General features: G+C 44.9%; 2 protein-coding genes across 4 annotated transcripts in view; one reads left to right on the top strand and one right to left on the bottom strand.

Annotated features, from left to right (window-relative positions):
• POLR3A (RNA polymerase III subunit A) overlaps nt 1-2,283 on the bottom strand; it is a 143,072-nt gene extending 140,789 nt beyond the window's left edge. Inside the window, exon 1 of the mRNA XM_073596832.1 lies at nt 1,926-2,283. Coding sequence (XP_073452933.1) covers nt 1,926-2,002 — 77 coding nt within the window. The 5' untranslated portion in view covers nt 2,003-2,283. The remainder of the gene's footprint in view (nt 1-1,925) is intronic.
• A 65-nt stretch (nt 2,284-2,348) lies between these two features.
• On the top strand, nt 2,349-12,840 carry RPS24 (ribosomal protein S24). 3 transcript variants are annotated; one of them, XM_073596834.1, is made up of 7 exons: nt 2,349-2,438; nt 4,631-4,696; nt 4,933-5,142; nt 6,554-6,664; nt 8,333-8,350; nt 12,471-12,494; nt 12,760-12,840. In XM_073596834.1, exons 1-5 carry the CDS (start codon nt 2,436-2,438, stop codon nt 8,336-8,338), a joined length of 396 nt encoding a protein of 131 aa, XP_073452935.1. In that variant the 5' UTR covers nt 2,349-2,435; the 3' UTR covers nt 8,339-8,350; nt 12,471-12,494; nt 12,760-12,840. The 3 variants fall into 3 exon arrangements, with proteins under 3 accessions (XP_073452935.1, XP_073452936.1, XP_073452934.1); XM_073596835.1 differs by lacking the exon at nt 8,333-8,350; XM_073596833.1 differs by lacking the exons at nt 8,333-8,350; nt 12,471-12,494.
• Nucleotides 12,841-14,235: the final 1,395 nt, after the last annotated feature.

Here is a 14,235-nt window from a genome sequence, read left to right as displayed (position 1 = left end):
TGAATAAAGCTTTGGACTAGTTTGGAGAATCCTTGGTATGCTAGGGGCATATGTTCTGCTTCAAATGTCTATGGTTTCCAGCAGAGAGGGGAAAGAGGGAGAGAGAGAGAGAGAGAGAGAGGAAAGGGGGGAAGGGGAAAGGGTGGAAGGTGAAAGGGGGGAAGGGGGAAGGGGAGAAGGGGAGAAGGGGAGAAGGGGAGAAGGGGAGAAGGGGAGAAGGGGAGAAGGGGAGAAGGGGAGAAGGGGAGAAGGGGAGAAGGGGGGAAGGGGAGAAGGGGGGAAGGGGAGAAGGGGAGAAGGGGAAAGGGGGGAAGGGGAGAAGGGGAAAGGGGGGGAAGGGGAAAGGGGGGGAAGGGGAAAGGGGGGAAAGGGGAAAGGGGGGGAGAGGAAAGGGGGGGAGAGGAAAGGGGGGGAGAGGAAAGGGGGGGAGAGGAAAGGGGGGGAGAGGAAAGGGGGGGAGAGGAAAGGGAAGGGGGGAGGGAGAGGATAGGGAAAGGGGGAGGGAGAGGATAGGGAAAGGGGGGAGGGAGAGAAAAGGGAAAGGGGGGAGGGAGAGGAAAGGGAAAGGGGGGAGGGAGAGGAAAGGGAAAGGGGGGAGGGAGAGGAAAGGGGGGGGGAGGAAAGGGAAAGAGGGGGAGAGGGAGAGGGAACGGGAGAGGGAAAGGGAAAGGGGGGGGGGAAAGGGGGGGAAAGGGAAAGGGGGGAGAGGGAAAAGGGGGGGAGGGAAAGGGAAAGAAGGGGGGGAGAGGGAAAGGGAAAGAGGGGGGGAGAGGGAAAGGGAAAGAGGGGGGAGGAAAGGGGGGGGGAGGAAAGGGAAAGGGGGGAGAGGAAAGGGAAAGGGGGGAGAGGAAAGGGAAAGGGGGGAGAGGAAAGGGAAAGGGGGGGGGGGAGAGGAAAGATGAAAGGGAAAGGGGGAGGAGAGGAAAGAGGACCCCCCTTCACATAGGAACAGCGCTGAGGCAGTCAATCAGCTGGAGCACCCTCCCCATCACCTTTTTTCTCTTGGTGTCAGTAAACCTATAAGAAGTGAGTCATGCTGATAGAGGAACAAAACAGCAGACAGAAATGACACTTAGGCTACTTTCACACTGGGGCGGTGGGCGCTATCGGTAAAGGGCCGCTAATTTTAGCGGTGCATCACGGCCCCATGCGGGGCGCTCTTAACTCCTGCTAGCGGCCGAATAAAGGGTTAATAGCACCTGCAAAGCGCCGCTGCCGAAGCCTTTTGCAGGGACTTCAGCAGCGGTGCCCATTGATTTCAATGGCAGGGACAGTGGAGGAGCCGTGTATTCACGGCTCCTGCACCACCCGAAAGTTGCTGCTTGCAGGACTTCTTCTAATGTCCTGCAAGCGCACCGCTCCAGTGTAAAAGCACTCAGGCTCTCACACTGGGACTGCAGGGGAGTCGTTTTTCAGGTGCTATTTTTAGCCCAAAAGCACCTGAAAAACACCCCAGTGTGAAGTGGTCTTAGGACTCTTGAGACAAGCATACAATATAGAGGGATATTTTATGTTTATATTTCATGTCTGAAGTTGACAACCACTTTAAGGAAGGAATAATCCTTCATCAGGGTCACTCATTCTGGCAATAACTGTTTAAGAAGGGATTGCATCCATTTCGGAGAGATCTCCTTTCACTTCCTGTTGTGTCTACAAGAAGAGGAAATGAAGGGAAATGTCCCCAATGGGTCAGAGATACCAAAACTTGTGACAGTGTTTTATCCATTCTATCCTAAAGAAAGGTCCTGCCTTTAGATCCACTTTAATATTAGGGTGTGTATTGTATGTACAACGCTTTCTTCCACAGACAAGTCTCATGCATTTATGTGAAAATAGTGCGAGTGCCTTGACATGTCGCCTTGTATGATTAGTGAGAGCAGAGCACACCTCTCCATACAGCACGGACCTTCCCATCACACACTCACATCTTTTTCGCCACATCGGTTTCCCTGAATTGTTCCTTCATGTTGTCCCCGGCTCCAAGCGTCACCTCACTCTTCATCTACACGTGAGCTCCCCTACTTCACAACATGAGGAGCATTTCATTGGTTGTCTATATCACTTCCGGGAGACCTTCACCGCCACCATAGAGCCGCATGGAGCAAACGTCAACCTGTTCTCCAGCGCCACCGTCAGGACCATGCTATTTTTTTCCCGGGTAGAATTCTTCATTCTCTCCTGTTCCTCCGGACTCGTCTTTCTTCTAATGACCGCACAACTAAAATATTACAAAAAATATCTTTATTTTTGTCAGGACTACAAAACGCGCTCAGTAAAAGGCGGGCGCAGTACAGAGATTGAGGGCTCGTTCCACCAATCGGCGCTCTTCGTATGGGCTCGAGTAGACACGCCCTCTTCCTCTTTCTGCTGCAATTTGATTGGCGGAGAAAGGCTCGCTCTTTCTTTCCTTCGCCCCTGAGAGAGACGGTGGCAAGATGGTGAGTGCGGGCTGTAATATCGGCGGGATATCGCGGCCATCCGGCCTCGGAGGGCTCTGCTTTCTCGTCAGTGTGTTCTCCCGGAGTGTGTGAGGAGGACGGCCGGGATATTGGGGGACGGAATGTGATAAGAGATAGGAAATAAAGCGCTGAGTGGAGGGTCGGCTGCTGGCGGCCTACTACCCTGTGAGGGTTCGGTACGGGGCGCTGAGGCGGCCTGCCTAGTGCTGTAGTAGAGCGCTGTAGTGTACACTCAGTGCTTGTATAGAGAGTCCACCCAGTGTGGTCACCCCTCTGCTCTCCCAGGCTGGGGAGGTCTCGCCATCACTCAGCACGGACCTGGCTTCTTAGTGACCTCAGGTGACTTCTAATGAGGGTTGTATGGAAAGGTATTCACTATGATGTCACTGCGCTCTGGACCCCATACTGCATGTACCGTTCCTGCAGAGCGATGTGATTGTGGCTCCCGTGTGCGGGAGTGATGTCATCGCGGCCTAGCCATTCAAACGGCCAGAGACTACGATCCCGGAAGGGAGAAGAGGGAAGCCCTGGCTGTGGTGACAGGCAATGGAAGGATCTGTTTTTAAAGCGGAACTTTACCAATAATTTGATTTAAAAAATGTTCTTTAGCAGGGCACTTTCGTTTAACATTAGTAATTTTGCTACCAAAACGTGCGCTGTAAATTGCCTCCAGCATTGCTCCTGGTTTCCTCTTGCTGGAGGTTGCCATTTTGCTGAAGCCCGGATCCCCATGAACAGCGAAAACGGCTAGTTTACACTTCAAAACAAGGCTTCAGACAGGCTTTGTTAAAGCTCTTTGAACGCCAGTCAAAGTTCCCGTCACTAAATAAAAATGATTAGCTTACAGTCCTGTTTACACTTTGCTTTTGCTTGGGGCTTCAAGCGAGCTTTGCCATAGACTTCCATGAAGGCTTTGTAGACACTTTGAAGCACAGCTAAAACTACATGGGGGTATAATTTTTGAAGCAACGCAAAAGCAAGATGTGAACAGTCCTGTAAGCTATCCATTTTATTTAGTGACGGGGGCCTTGACTGGCGTTCAGAGAGCTTTCACAAAGCCATGTTTTGAAGCAAGTGTAAACTAACCGTTAATGTGTGTATGAGCCCTAAATTATAAAGCGGAACTAAACCCATCATTTTAACAATTTCCAAAAAACAGTTACATTCCTGGAATGCCGAAATTACTAACTGCCACATTTGCTTGTGTCCTCAACCAAACTGTCAAACCATCAAATGGCTGGTGTCATAACTGATCACATGTGCAGAACTGTGGCAGTTGGAGATCAAACCGAAGCAGCTTCTTTAGCTGTCAAGGATAGAAGGGTTTAATTCCGCTTTGCTGTCTGCAAATTGGCCTCTACAAATTTAGCAGTGCCGTAAAGTGGAACGTCACTCTCCCAATCAACATTGACTATTTTTGTAATCCTTATGCTGCTAGCATTCGCAAATAGATAGGAAAGTATATCACATTTGCTTTTTTAACCCTTTTTTTTTTTTTTTTTTTTTACATTTCTTCTGTTACTTCCTGGTTTCCAGGCCTAAGCTAATGTCCTACATCCTGGAGTCTTCAGGTGGGGAGGAGGGGTTTTAAAAGCTAGCACATCCTCCATGAATTCCAGGAAGTAAATACTACAGGAATAATCTGCTCTTACTCAAGATGGCCACGGCTAGAATACTAGGGGGTCATTTTTCAGCCAGTGGGCATTGATGTTCTCCCACATCTACTTTAAAGTGTAGGTTCACCTTTTACGGAAAATGTGTAAGGTTACCATACACTGGACCATGTGATGGTGCTGACCAGATAAATTGCCTCTTGTCCATACAAGCTGAGAGGTACGGAAAGGAGATTAAGCTGTAGGGATTTCAAATCCCTAGACTGGTGAAGCAACATTGCGGTCCCTGACAGAGCAGGATTGCGAGACTAACGTACAGTGGGATTAGGGCAGATTGGGGGAGTCCAGTGTAAGGTGACCAGATTTTCTGTAAAGGTGAACTTACACTTTATGCATACAGTAAAGAAAGTGTAGCGGGAGCTGTTATGTAGTGAGATGGGGCTAGATTTGGCTGTGAATTGGGACATGTGTCTTGTGCTTGTCCAAACTTACGTTTTGCTGAATGATTATTTGGTTTTGTCCTAAATGTGTGACCCTCTTGTTTTCATTTATTTCCAGAACGACAGCGTCACTATTAGAACTAGGAAGTTTATGACCAACAGACTGCTTCAGAGGAAGCAGATGGTATGTATTTGAAAACCATTCCTGTTATTTGGTATTGAACACATTATATACTTGGAATATGAAGCTTCATAGTTCCACTCTTGGATATAAGCATAGCTATTTCAGATGCACATTTATCTCGTGCTGATAGCTTTATGGGATTGCTATTGTTTTCCAATAGGATTTTTCTGAACCCAATTTGTGTTTTTTGATGCATAGCAAAAAATCTGCCTACCAACCATTCCTTTGTTTTACAGGTCATAGATGTCCTTCATCCTGGAAAAGCCACTGTCCCAAAGACTGAAATCAGGGAGAAGTTGGCCAAAATGTACAAGACTACCCCAGATGTGATCTTTGTATTTGGCTTTAGGACTCACTTTGGAGGTGGCAAAACTACTGGTTTTGGCATGATCTACGATTCCCTGGACTATGCAAAGAAAAACGAACCCAAACACAGACTTGCCAGGGTAACTACAGTGGACAGTCCAATTATTTAACATGTAAAACTAATTTTGGTAGAGGTGACAGGTGAGGTGTGTTTTCCGATTGGGAGGTAATTGTCAGAATGCGAGAAGATTACTACAAATAAGGGAACTGTCAAGGAGTCCCCCTGGGATACTCTGGAGTGGGAGACTGGCCCTTCAGCATAGCTCTGCTTTGTTAAAATAAGCAAGTCTAAGGCTCCATTCCCACTTGTACAACTCCACAGTCACACGACTTTGGATGGGTGCGACTTGGATGTGACTTGTCCCTCTGCAAAGTTGGACCCACTGTTGTAAGTTAAACATTCAGGTATTGGTTTCATGCAACTTTTAAGGGTTAACATTGAAGTCTGTGGCTCTCAGGTTGCATGAAAGTTGAGCCAAAGTAGTGCATGAACTATTTTGAAGTCGCTGCGACTTTAAAGTGGTTGTAAAGTCTCGTTATTTTTTTATCTAAAAATAACAAACGTGTCACCTGCTCAGTGTAATGGATTTGCACAGAGCAGCCTGGTCCCTTTTTGGCTCTTAGCCCCTCCCTCCTGTCGAGTGCCCCCCACAGCAAGCAGCTTGCTATGGGGCACCTGAGCCAAGTCACAGCTCCCGGTGTCCATTCAGACATGGAGCCCTGGTTTGACCCCACCCTTTCTCCTGATTGGCCCCTGCTGCTGTCAAAGTCAGTTAGCCAATGGTGCTGCTGCTGTGCCTCGGCCAATCGGGAGGAGAGTCCTGAATGGCCCAAAGCATTGTGGATATCGCTGAAGAGAGATGTGGCTCAGGTAAGTAACGGGGGCTGCTGTGCACAGAAGGCTTTTTATCTTAATGCATTAGACCCCCTTCACACTGGGCAGTTTGCAGACGCTACTGCGCTAAAAATAGCACCTGCAAACCGACCCGAGACAGCCACTGCTTTGTCTCCAATGTGAAAGCCCCGAGGGCTTTCAAACTGGAGGGATGCGCTAGCAGGACGGAAAAAAAGTCCTGCTAGCAGCATCTTCGGAGCGGTGTATACACCGCTCCTGCCCATTGAAATGCAATGTAGAGGCGCTTTGCGGTGGTTTTTAACCCTTTCTTGCCCGCTAGCGGGAGGGGGGGTGTTAACTACCCCCCTCCCCGCTGGCAGCCGAATACCGCCACTAAAACGACCGCCAGCGCACCTCCCGCCCCAGTGTGAAAGGGGCCTTAAGATGAAAAACAACCTGACTTTGCAACCACTTTAAGCCACACATATATGAATTGTTATCATTGGAAAGCATGGGGTACTACCTGTGATGTGACTTTGATGTCCAAAGTCACATAAACAAGTCGCACAAGTGTGAATGGGTTGTAAAGCTGTATAAGAATTTGTGTGTGTTTATTTCATGGTATCTGCCCTCATAAAGACTTCTTTCTTTTAAAGCATGGCTTATATGAGAAGAAAAAGACTTCTAGAAAACAGCGTAAAGAAAGGAAAAACAGAATGAAGAAAGTCAGGGGCACAGCCAAAGCAAGCGTGGGTGCTGGTAAAAAGGTAAGAGTATGAAACGGCAATGGAAACACTTAAAATATGATGCAATTCTACATCAGTAATCTTGTCTCTCTCATCCCCCATTCACACAATGTTTGGAGTACAGAAGGTAAAAGGCTATTCCTAGAGAATAGTTGGCTGTTGGTTGTCAGGATGTTCAGGAAATTGATTGTCCCCGATTAGCGCTTTTATTTTAAATAAACCTGCTTAGTGCTACATATTCCTGCCCTGCTAGTTTGTGAAAGCAGTATTCTTTTGATGTCCTTTTTGGCCAAATATGATAATGGGCATAAATCAACAATATTTACAAAATTGCTGTATTGGCATATCCAGTAGAATCCATTGTACATTGGAACATCTTCATCATACCATAATTTCCTGGCAATCTCACCACTTGTCATTAAGACTTTTAGTGAAAGGAGATTGGCACAACTCCAGGCTCAGTTATTAGGTTGTTTCTATAATGGTCATTCCTGTATTTAAAGCAGATCTATCAATAAACCCATTTTTACAACTATAGCTAAACCAGTGCTGCTGTGTGAGATCTGTATGCTTTACTGTTATTTCATGCTCAACATTTAAGCAGTCTCCATGAAACCTGCAATTGTAAATGTTCATTACTACATTAGAGCAGTCAGTTTTACTGGTACAGAGCATGCTTACAAGAGTCCCAGTGGGCACTTTGTGTTTGTGGATGACGCTGGTTGCAAGGTTTAAAAATTCAGTTAAAGTGGTTGTCTTCTTCTTCCTCTTACTCTTCCTTTTCCTTTTTTTTTTTTTTTTTTTTTTCCTTCCTTTTCCTACAGGTAAGTCTATAATAAGGCTTACCCGTAGGTAAATGAATATCTCCTAAACCTTTACGGTTTAGGAGATATTTGCTTGGCATGCAGACGCTGCTGGACCTTGCTGGGAAGAAGACTCCTGCGTGCATGCGCGGGAGTGACGTCATCGCGGCTCTGGCCACTCGTGCCCTAGCCCCGAACCCGGAAGACGCAACAAGGGCAAAATGTCAGCTCCCTTGGCGTGGACCAAGATTAGATACCGACGCCTTGTTCTAAGGTAAGTATTTCTTAATGAGCTAGTACGCGGTGCATACTAACTAGCTCATTATGCCTTTGCCTTTACAGATGTGTTTTTTTTTTTTTTTTTTCTGCAGATATAAAACCGATTTAAGGCACCACAAATATTAGACAGTGAGATAAGGGTTGGTCTTTCTAAAGCCTTGTTCACAACTCATGTAGTGAGAACGCGTGTTCCCACTTGCAAATTTATTTTTTCTTTTGCTTGCTATTGACACTTAGTTCTGCGTGTCACGCATAGGGCAGCCCAGTCATATGACTGGGCTGCCCTATGCGCATGTGTCATGCCAAAGAAACTCATGTACCAAATTTTGGCACTGAGCCAGGTGCTTTTTTATGTGCATTTTGCCCCATGACAATCGCAGCAAAATTACACTGGGGTGCTATTAAAAATGGCACCCTTTTTTTTTTTTTTTTTTTTTTTTTTTTGTTTGTATGGTAGATCTGCTTTAAAAGTCAATGGCAAATAATTGAGCCTTGGTCTTATTGGAAGTAGTGACCTGTAGTAGTCTGCATGACCTGCCTACCATCTCTCTAGTAGTTTTGTCTGATTATTTTTTACTTTTGTTTCACACTTTCTTGGAATCTTCAGAAATAAAGTGATCAACAGGTACGGTGATTGCATGGGTGTGCATCCAAACCTCACAAGACACACACTCCTAACTAGATGTGCATGTCTGCTAGTTTGTGAGCCCCATTGTACTGCTAGAAATTCTGTTTAACGTGCTGTTTAGAAGTTTACTGGCAAAAATAGAAAATCCTACTTATAGTGCAGCCTTTTTACTTGTAAGTTAGAATGTTCTCCATATAAGCATTGAAAATCAAATGTTGCCTCTTGATTGTAGGCTATGGGTTTGTTCACACTCTGCAACTTGTAATACAAACAATGTGGAATAATGCAGCAACTAGTGTTTTCGTATGGAGCCACGTGCCCTATATGTGCCATATAATGAGGGAAAACCCTAATGTGCTGCAACCTTTGGATATATTGTCCTGCGACTCCCATTCAAAGTAATTTTAATGGCATCTATTCAAAATGTAGCACATTTGAGAACATACAGCAGCCTACTTTGATTCATATAGTGTGAACAAATCCTCACCGCTTTCGTCATATTAGGGGTTTTTTTATTTTTTTATTTTATATATAATTTTTTTTTTTTATGTAATGCGACAGGAAGGCTGCTGGGAGCCTCCTTCTCTTAACTTACTTGGCATTGGTACAATTGCATTACTGTATGGATTACTAGGTCAGATTTCTTTCAATTCTAATGCGGGAGAAATGTGTATGCTGTCAGTCGCTCAAGATTTAGCAGTGTGCTTTTAACCCCTGCTAGTGACGAATAAAGCATTAAATGTGCCCGTGTAGTGCTGCTGCCAAAGTGCTTTGCAGGCGCTTCGGCAGAGTGCCCAGTGGCAGGAGCGGATGAGGAGTGGTGTATACACTTCTTTTTTTTTTTTTTCCTTTTAACATCCTGTCAGTGCAGCGCTCCAGTGTAATAGCAGTCTGGCTTTCACACTGGGACTGCAGGAGAGCCGTTTTTCAGGCGCTATTTTTAGCCCAAAAGCTCCCGAAAAATGGCTCAGTGTGAAAGGGGTCTTAGAGCAAGTGTCTGGTCAGGACTTCTTACCTTCACGCTTGTTTGGTCAGTGTGACTTGGTGTGGTCAGTGTGACTTTGTATGTTGAAGCCAAGGGATCAGTGTGACAGACTGACAATTAATGCCTTTATTGAGGGCGGTATTAAAATCACCAAGCCAGATTGCAGGAACCAATGGTTCCTGCAATAAAGGAGAAACCATTGTTAAGCAGCGCAGGGTTTTGTATGGGGGAGGTGTATAGTTCTCCATAATTATCGGGGGACCAGATATTAAGGGCATGCAAGAAAATACATCTTCCCTGAGGACCTGAGATTGACTCTATTATCTAAAAATGCACAGATTTGGCTTTGAATAGGGAAGCTCCCCTGGAATGGAATTCGTAGTGTGTGTGTCAAACTCCCACCTTATTCAGGTGTCTCTTTAGGGCACAAATCATAATTGGCCTACCACATGGGTCTCTACCAATGGAAAAATGTCAGCATGTTGGAGATTGCAGCAGATCTCTTTATCATGGAGACCTTTCACATACCATGTGAGCAATTTTTTGAAGGGGGGTCAATTAAATGACCTCTGACTCTGTCCATGAGTTTGTGCAGGTCTTGTCTAATCTCCTGAGATTTCCACCTTTTACCTCCTTGATCTTAGTAGTGAGGGTTGCTTGACAAGGGGATATGGCTTTCATTACTTTGGCAGTATCTGCCGCCGGCTGATCTGTCGGAGGATGGCCTGCCATCTTCTCTGGCCTTCTCACAGTCCTATCAAAATTTGTCGAGCTTAGAGCTAGTCTCTGGTGCTTTATGAGGTGGGTACATGAGTGGATATATCGGGCACCCCGTATGAAAAGTGCAGGTGAAGGATTGTGTTGCAGGATGGAGAGCAGAGCTCCTCATGAGCCGACTCCTCCATGTTGCTTCAGGCCCCACCCACTGACAGCTTATGTTTAAAGGTAATGTCATGAGAGAAGGGTGCAGGCCTTCATTTGAAAATGCTAAATGCCTGTCTGTCTCTCACTCGGTATGTTTCAGTCAGTCCTGGAGGAAGTGTACTGTAAATGAGTGCAAGAGCTACTTATCTCTGTACTTGTTACGGGTCAGTGACAAACCGCTTTGAAGACAAAGCGTCATAACAGCCAAGCAACTAATATTTTCAAAGGAGTATTTAGTAACCACTTTTATCCAATGACAGTGTTCCTTTAAGAATGAGGAAGGCAATTACAGCCGATGTATTTCACCTTCAAGGAAGCTTGTACTGTGAGAAATATCTAGGCTCTCATGAGACTTTATGATGATTCTGGCTGTTGAGATCAGAGTCCTTGACCAAAAAAAAACATTTAGGCAGTGAATTACGAACTTTTTACCTGCATCCTTCGTTTGTCACATTCCACTGGACTTAGATAAGTGGTGAAATATCCTCAACGTAACCAAAAAAGTGGCTTTCTCATTTTATGGACTTACCTTGGCATTTAAACCCACTAGAGAACATCCTCTCATTAGTCCCTTCTTCACTACTTGACACAGTGAATACATTAGGGCTTGCCGAAGAGACCACGGAGCAAATTGCCTGTTGAGCCTTCATCTCCTAACTTCCTGTGCATTCTCCCTTTGCTGCAGCTTTGCCCAGTTAACACCCCCGCCAACCCACCAATCCCCCCCCCCTGCATATTTGTTTCAGGGCTTAACATGAGTTCAACCCACTGGATCAGAATGACATTCAGGCAGCTATCCTATTCAGAGGTCAGCAGTAGCAATTGGCACATTTGTCTCGACAGGTTCTAAACATCTCTACCTAAGGTTGTCTGGGGGTACTGCCAGGACATTCCTCTTCAGCGCATTGCTACTAGCTTTACAATAAGGCAGGTTTCCTGAGAGAATAAAATATTAACGGTGATTCACTTGATTTTGGATGAAACTTTATCATTCGTGGCACATCAGGTTGCCCAGTGCACTTATTGGATATTTTCTTGCACGTTGCAATTGGTAAACCTTGGTTAGGCCAAGCAAAGTGAATAGACACACGGTGTAAATCTGTGTACCTGAAGTAAAATTTCAGCCTAACATGAAATATTACCCCCCCCCCCACCCCCACTACCAGTGTTGCCTAACCTGTGTTAAAAACAAAGGATATACTTGCCCATTTTCAGTCCAGCTCGCTCCAGTCAAGTGATCCACAGCTCGGTCTCAAAAGAAAGAGCGCGCGCGCATCAGCCTTGTGCATTATCCTTGGACATATATTAAAAAATGAAGTAAAAAACCTACTCGCAAACATATGGGGAAAGACTCGTCTCCCCTGGGTCAGTGAGCAGCAGCTGCAGAGGAGATGGAGTGCCTTCCTGTATGGCCTGTTCTCCATATGACCAAAGTCTGCTGTATAGGACCCTTAAGGCTTATGGGGATAAAAAAACATGCATGTGCAGTATACACCTGGCCACCAGCTTAGTAAAGAGTACTGTAGAAGTGTGAAGGCTGTGACCTGGGGAAGGATGTCAGCGACTGGTCCTCAAAGAGGGTTGACACCCAAAATCTTTGGTTTTTAACTTTTTTTTTTTTTTTTTTTTTTCTTGAAGATCAATACCAGCCAAAATTTTATTTGTATTTATTTTTTTTACAGTGTTACAAGCATTAAAATCTTTCAGATTGTTTAAAACCCCCCCCCCCCCCATTTATTTTTATTTATTTTTTTTTTTTTTTTTAACCTCATTCCTTCCTGGACTCGCAGGACAGGGAGGTTTGGAAATTTTAAAATTGAGTTGCAAACAGCATTAAAATCTTGTAACAAGGTCCTGACCCTTTCCCACTATGCTCAGATTAACCAAATTCATTTTGACTGGAACTGTTCTTTGATTTGCAAATATTTCACTTTTATATTTACTTACTGGCAGTTTTGTGTGTTGCTGGTTTTCATTTTTTTTTTTTTTTTTTATACAAGTTAATTTTGAATGCTGATAAGTTTAAGGAAGCAATTAACAGTCTTAGCACTGCAGCAGTACCTTCCATTGCAATTCAGTTTAGCTGATGTAACTTGGCAAACATTTTACTTCTGTGTAATTCATATATTAAAATTATTTGATTTTCTGTAAAAATGTTTTTTCTAATTTTCTTTTTACCTTTTTTCTTGTCTTTTCCTGCCACCTCAGTGAGTTTGGGTCTAGTTTTCACAGGTATATATAATAGTTTGTAACGAGCATGACTGCATGAAAATGTTTAGTGTGTGACCAGGGCTGGATCCAATATTTGCTGTTAGCAATACAAGAGTTGTTGCATGAGTGAGTTGGTACAGTGCTTAACAGGTTCAATTTTTAAAATGACGACACAAAAAATTGCTTCTCAGAACCCTGCTATCTTTAAATTGCCGGTTTAAATTTAAATTGTGCAGATTTTTTTTTTTTTACAATATTTAACTATTTACTTTTTTTCTCTTTACAGAAGGACTAAAGGATCCCAAGATGAACTATCTGAAGATTGTACTTTATTCCAGGATCTTGTAATAAAAATTATAAAAATTGATGATGGCCTTTCTGTGTGTGTTTTTGTATGTCCCCTCCTGCTTTTATTTATTTTTATTTCAGGAACGTGTATAGCGCTGTCAATTTACACAGTGTTTTACATATACATTCACATCAGTCCCTACCCTCAAGGAGCTTACAACCCAAGGTCCCTAACACACATTCATACTTACTAGGGCCAATTTAGACAGGATCGAATTAATCTACCAGCATGTCTTTAGAGTGTGGGGGAACCCTGAGTACCCGGAGGAAACCCACACAGGGGGAACATGCAAACTCCACGCAGATGGTGTCGTGGTCAGGATTCGAACCATCGACCATTTTTGCTGCTAGGCGAAAGTGCTAACCACTACACCACTGTGCTTATTTTTTAGTCACATTAAGTAGAATTAAACCCTTGGAGTACACTTATTTCTTTATCGAACATCATGGGACACAGAGCCTTAAGTAATTACTTAATGGGTTATAGGCCACCTTCAGGTGCTGACACTGGTAAACCCAATCAAAGGAAGTTTACTCCCTATAGAACCCTTCCTCCTTCCAGGAGCACATCAGTTTTTTTGCCAGTGTCTAAGGTGTTGGTCACGAGTGAAGAAGTGCTCTGAGGAGCTCCAGGAGGGATCCATACTGCATTTAAATTCCTCCATAAAAATAAGCCAGATCCATCCAGAAGTGCCACTGATCCCTAAAGTGGATGGTATCTGGGACCTCGTATCCGAAGCACGAGGTTTTGTCTGTAATTCCTCTTTGTAGGGCAGGAACCCAGGGCTTGGGTCTTGTTACATTACCTGCAAGCTTCCTGATGGGGTGCTTATACAAGGCCCAAGGCAGTTGGACCCAGTCCTTGAAGGTTTGCTAATCTAACCCGCCGTGATGGGTGAAAGTTGAATTTTCTGTTAATTCAGCAAAATCCTGCGGCGAGGCCAAGGTAAGGGAAGAAAACTTAGATATTAAGAACATCTATGCATTTCTTTCACTTAAGTAAAAGATGCTGTCATGCCTTAAAATCTCCAGTAGAGGAAGTCTATGCACATACCTTACGTTGTTGTCTCACCGTTTGCTCAGTTCCGTGTCTGGCTGCTCAGCGTGTGGAAAGAAGATTTCTTCCTTATGGGACCAGAGGGTTAGGGGGACGGCAGCACTGCACCCCCTTCATTCTCCACAACCCCCCCCCCCCCCCCCCCCGCCGTGGCGGATGCGGAAGGTCCTGCTGTCTGTTACTGTGGCTGTATTTCACACGTCTGTGCCTCACTGCAGGAGCCTCTAACGTCACAAGCCCCCCCTGTTGGGTCCGGGGCCTGAAAAACTCCGTGCTCAGGCGCTGCAAAGATTTTAAATAAAAAAGGGGGTGGCATTTTTTGGAAGGGGTGGGGCCTATCACAGGTGCCGTGAAACG

The sequence above is a fragment of the Aquarana catesbeiana genome, linkage group LG08, assembly GCF_042186555.1.
Source record: "Aquarana catesbeiana isolate 2022-GZ linkage group LG08, ASM4218655v1, whole genome shotgun sequence".
NCBI lineage: Eukaryota > Metazoa > Chordata > Amphibia > Anura > Ranidae > Aquarana > Aquarana catesbeiana.
The sequence above is the reverse complement of the archived record's forward strand: the minus strand, read 5'-3'. Positions and strand labels throughout refer to the sequence as shown.

Bases quoted from the DNA above. Each gene is read 5' to 3' on its own strand.
- RPS24 (XM_073596833.1), top strand. The intron at 4,697-4,932 runs GTATGTATTTGA...TTTGTTTTACAG, and splicing joins TGCTTCAGAGGAAGCAGATG to GTCATAGATGTCCTTCATCC. The intron at 5,143-6,553 runs GTAACTACAGTG...TTTCTTTTAAAG, and splicing joins CCAAACACAGACTTGCCAGG to CATGGCTTATATGAGAAGAA.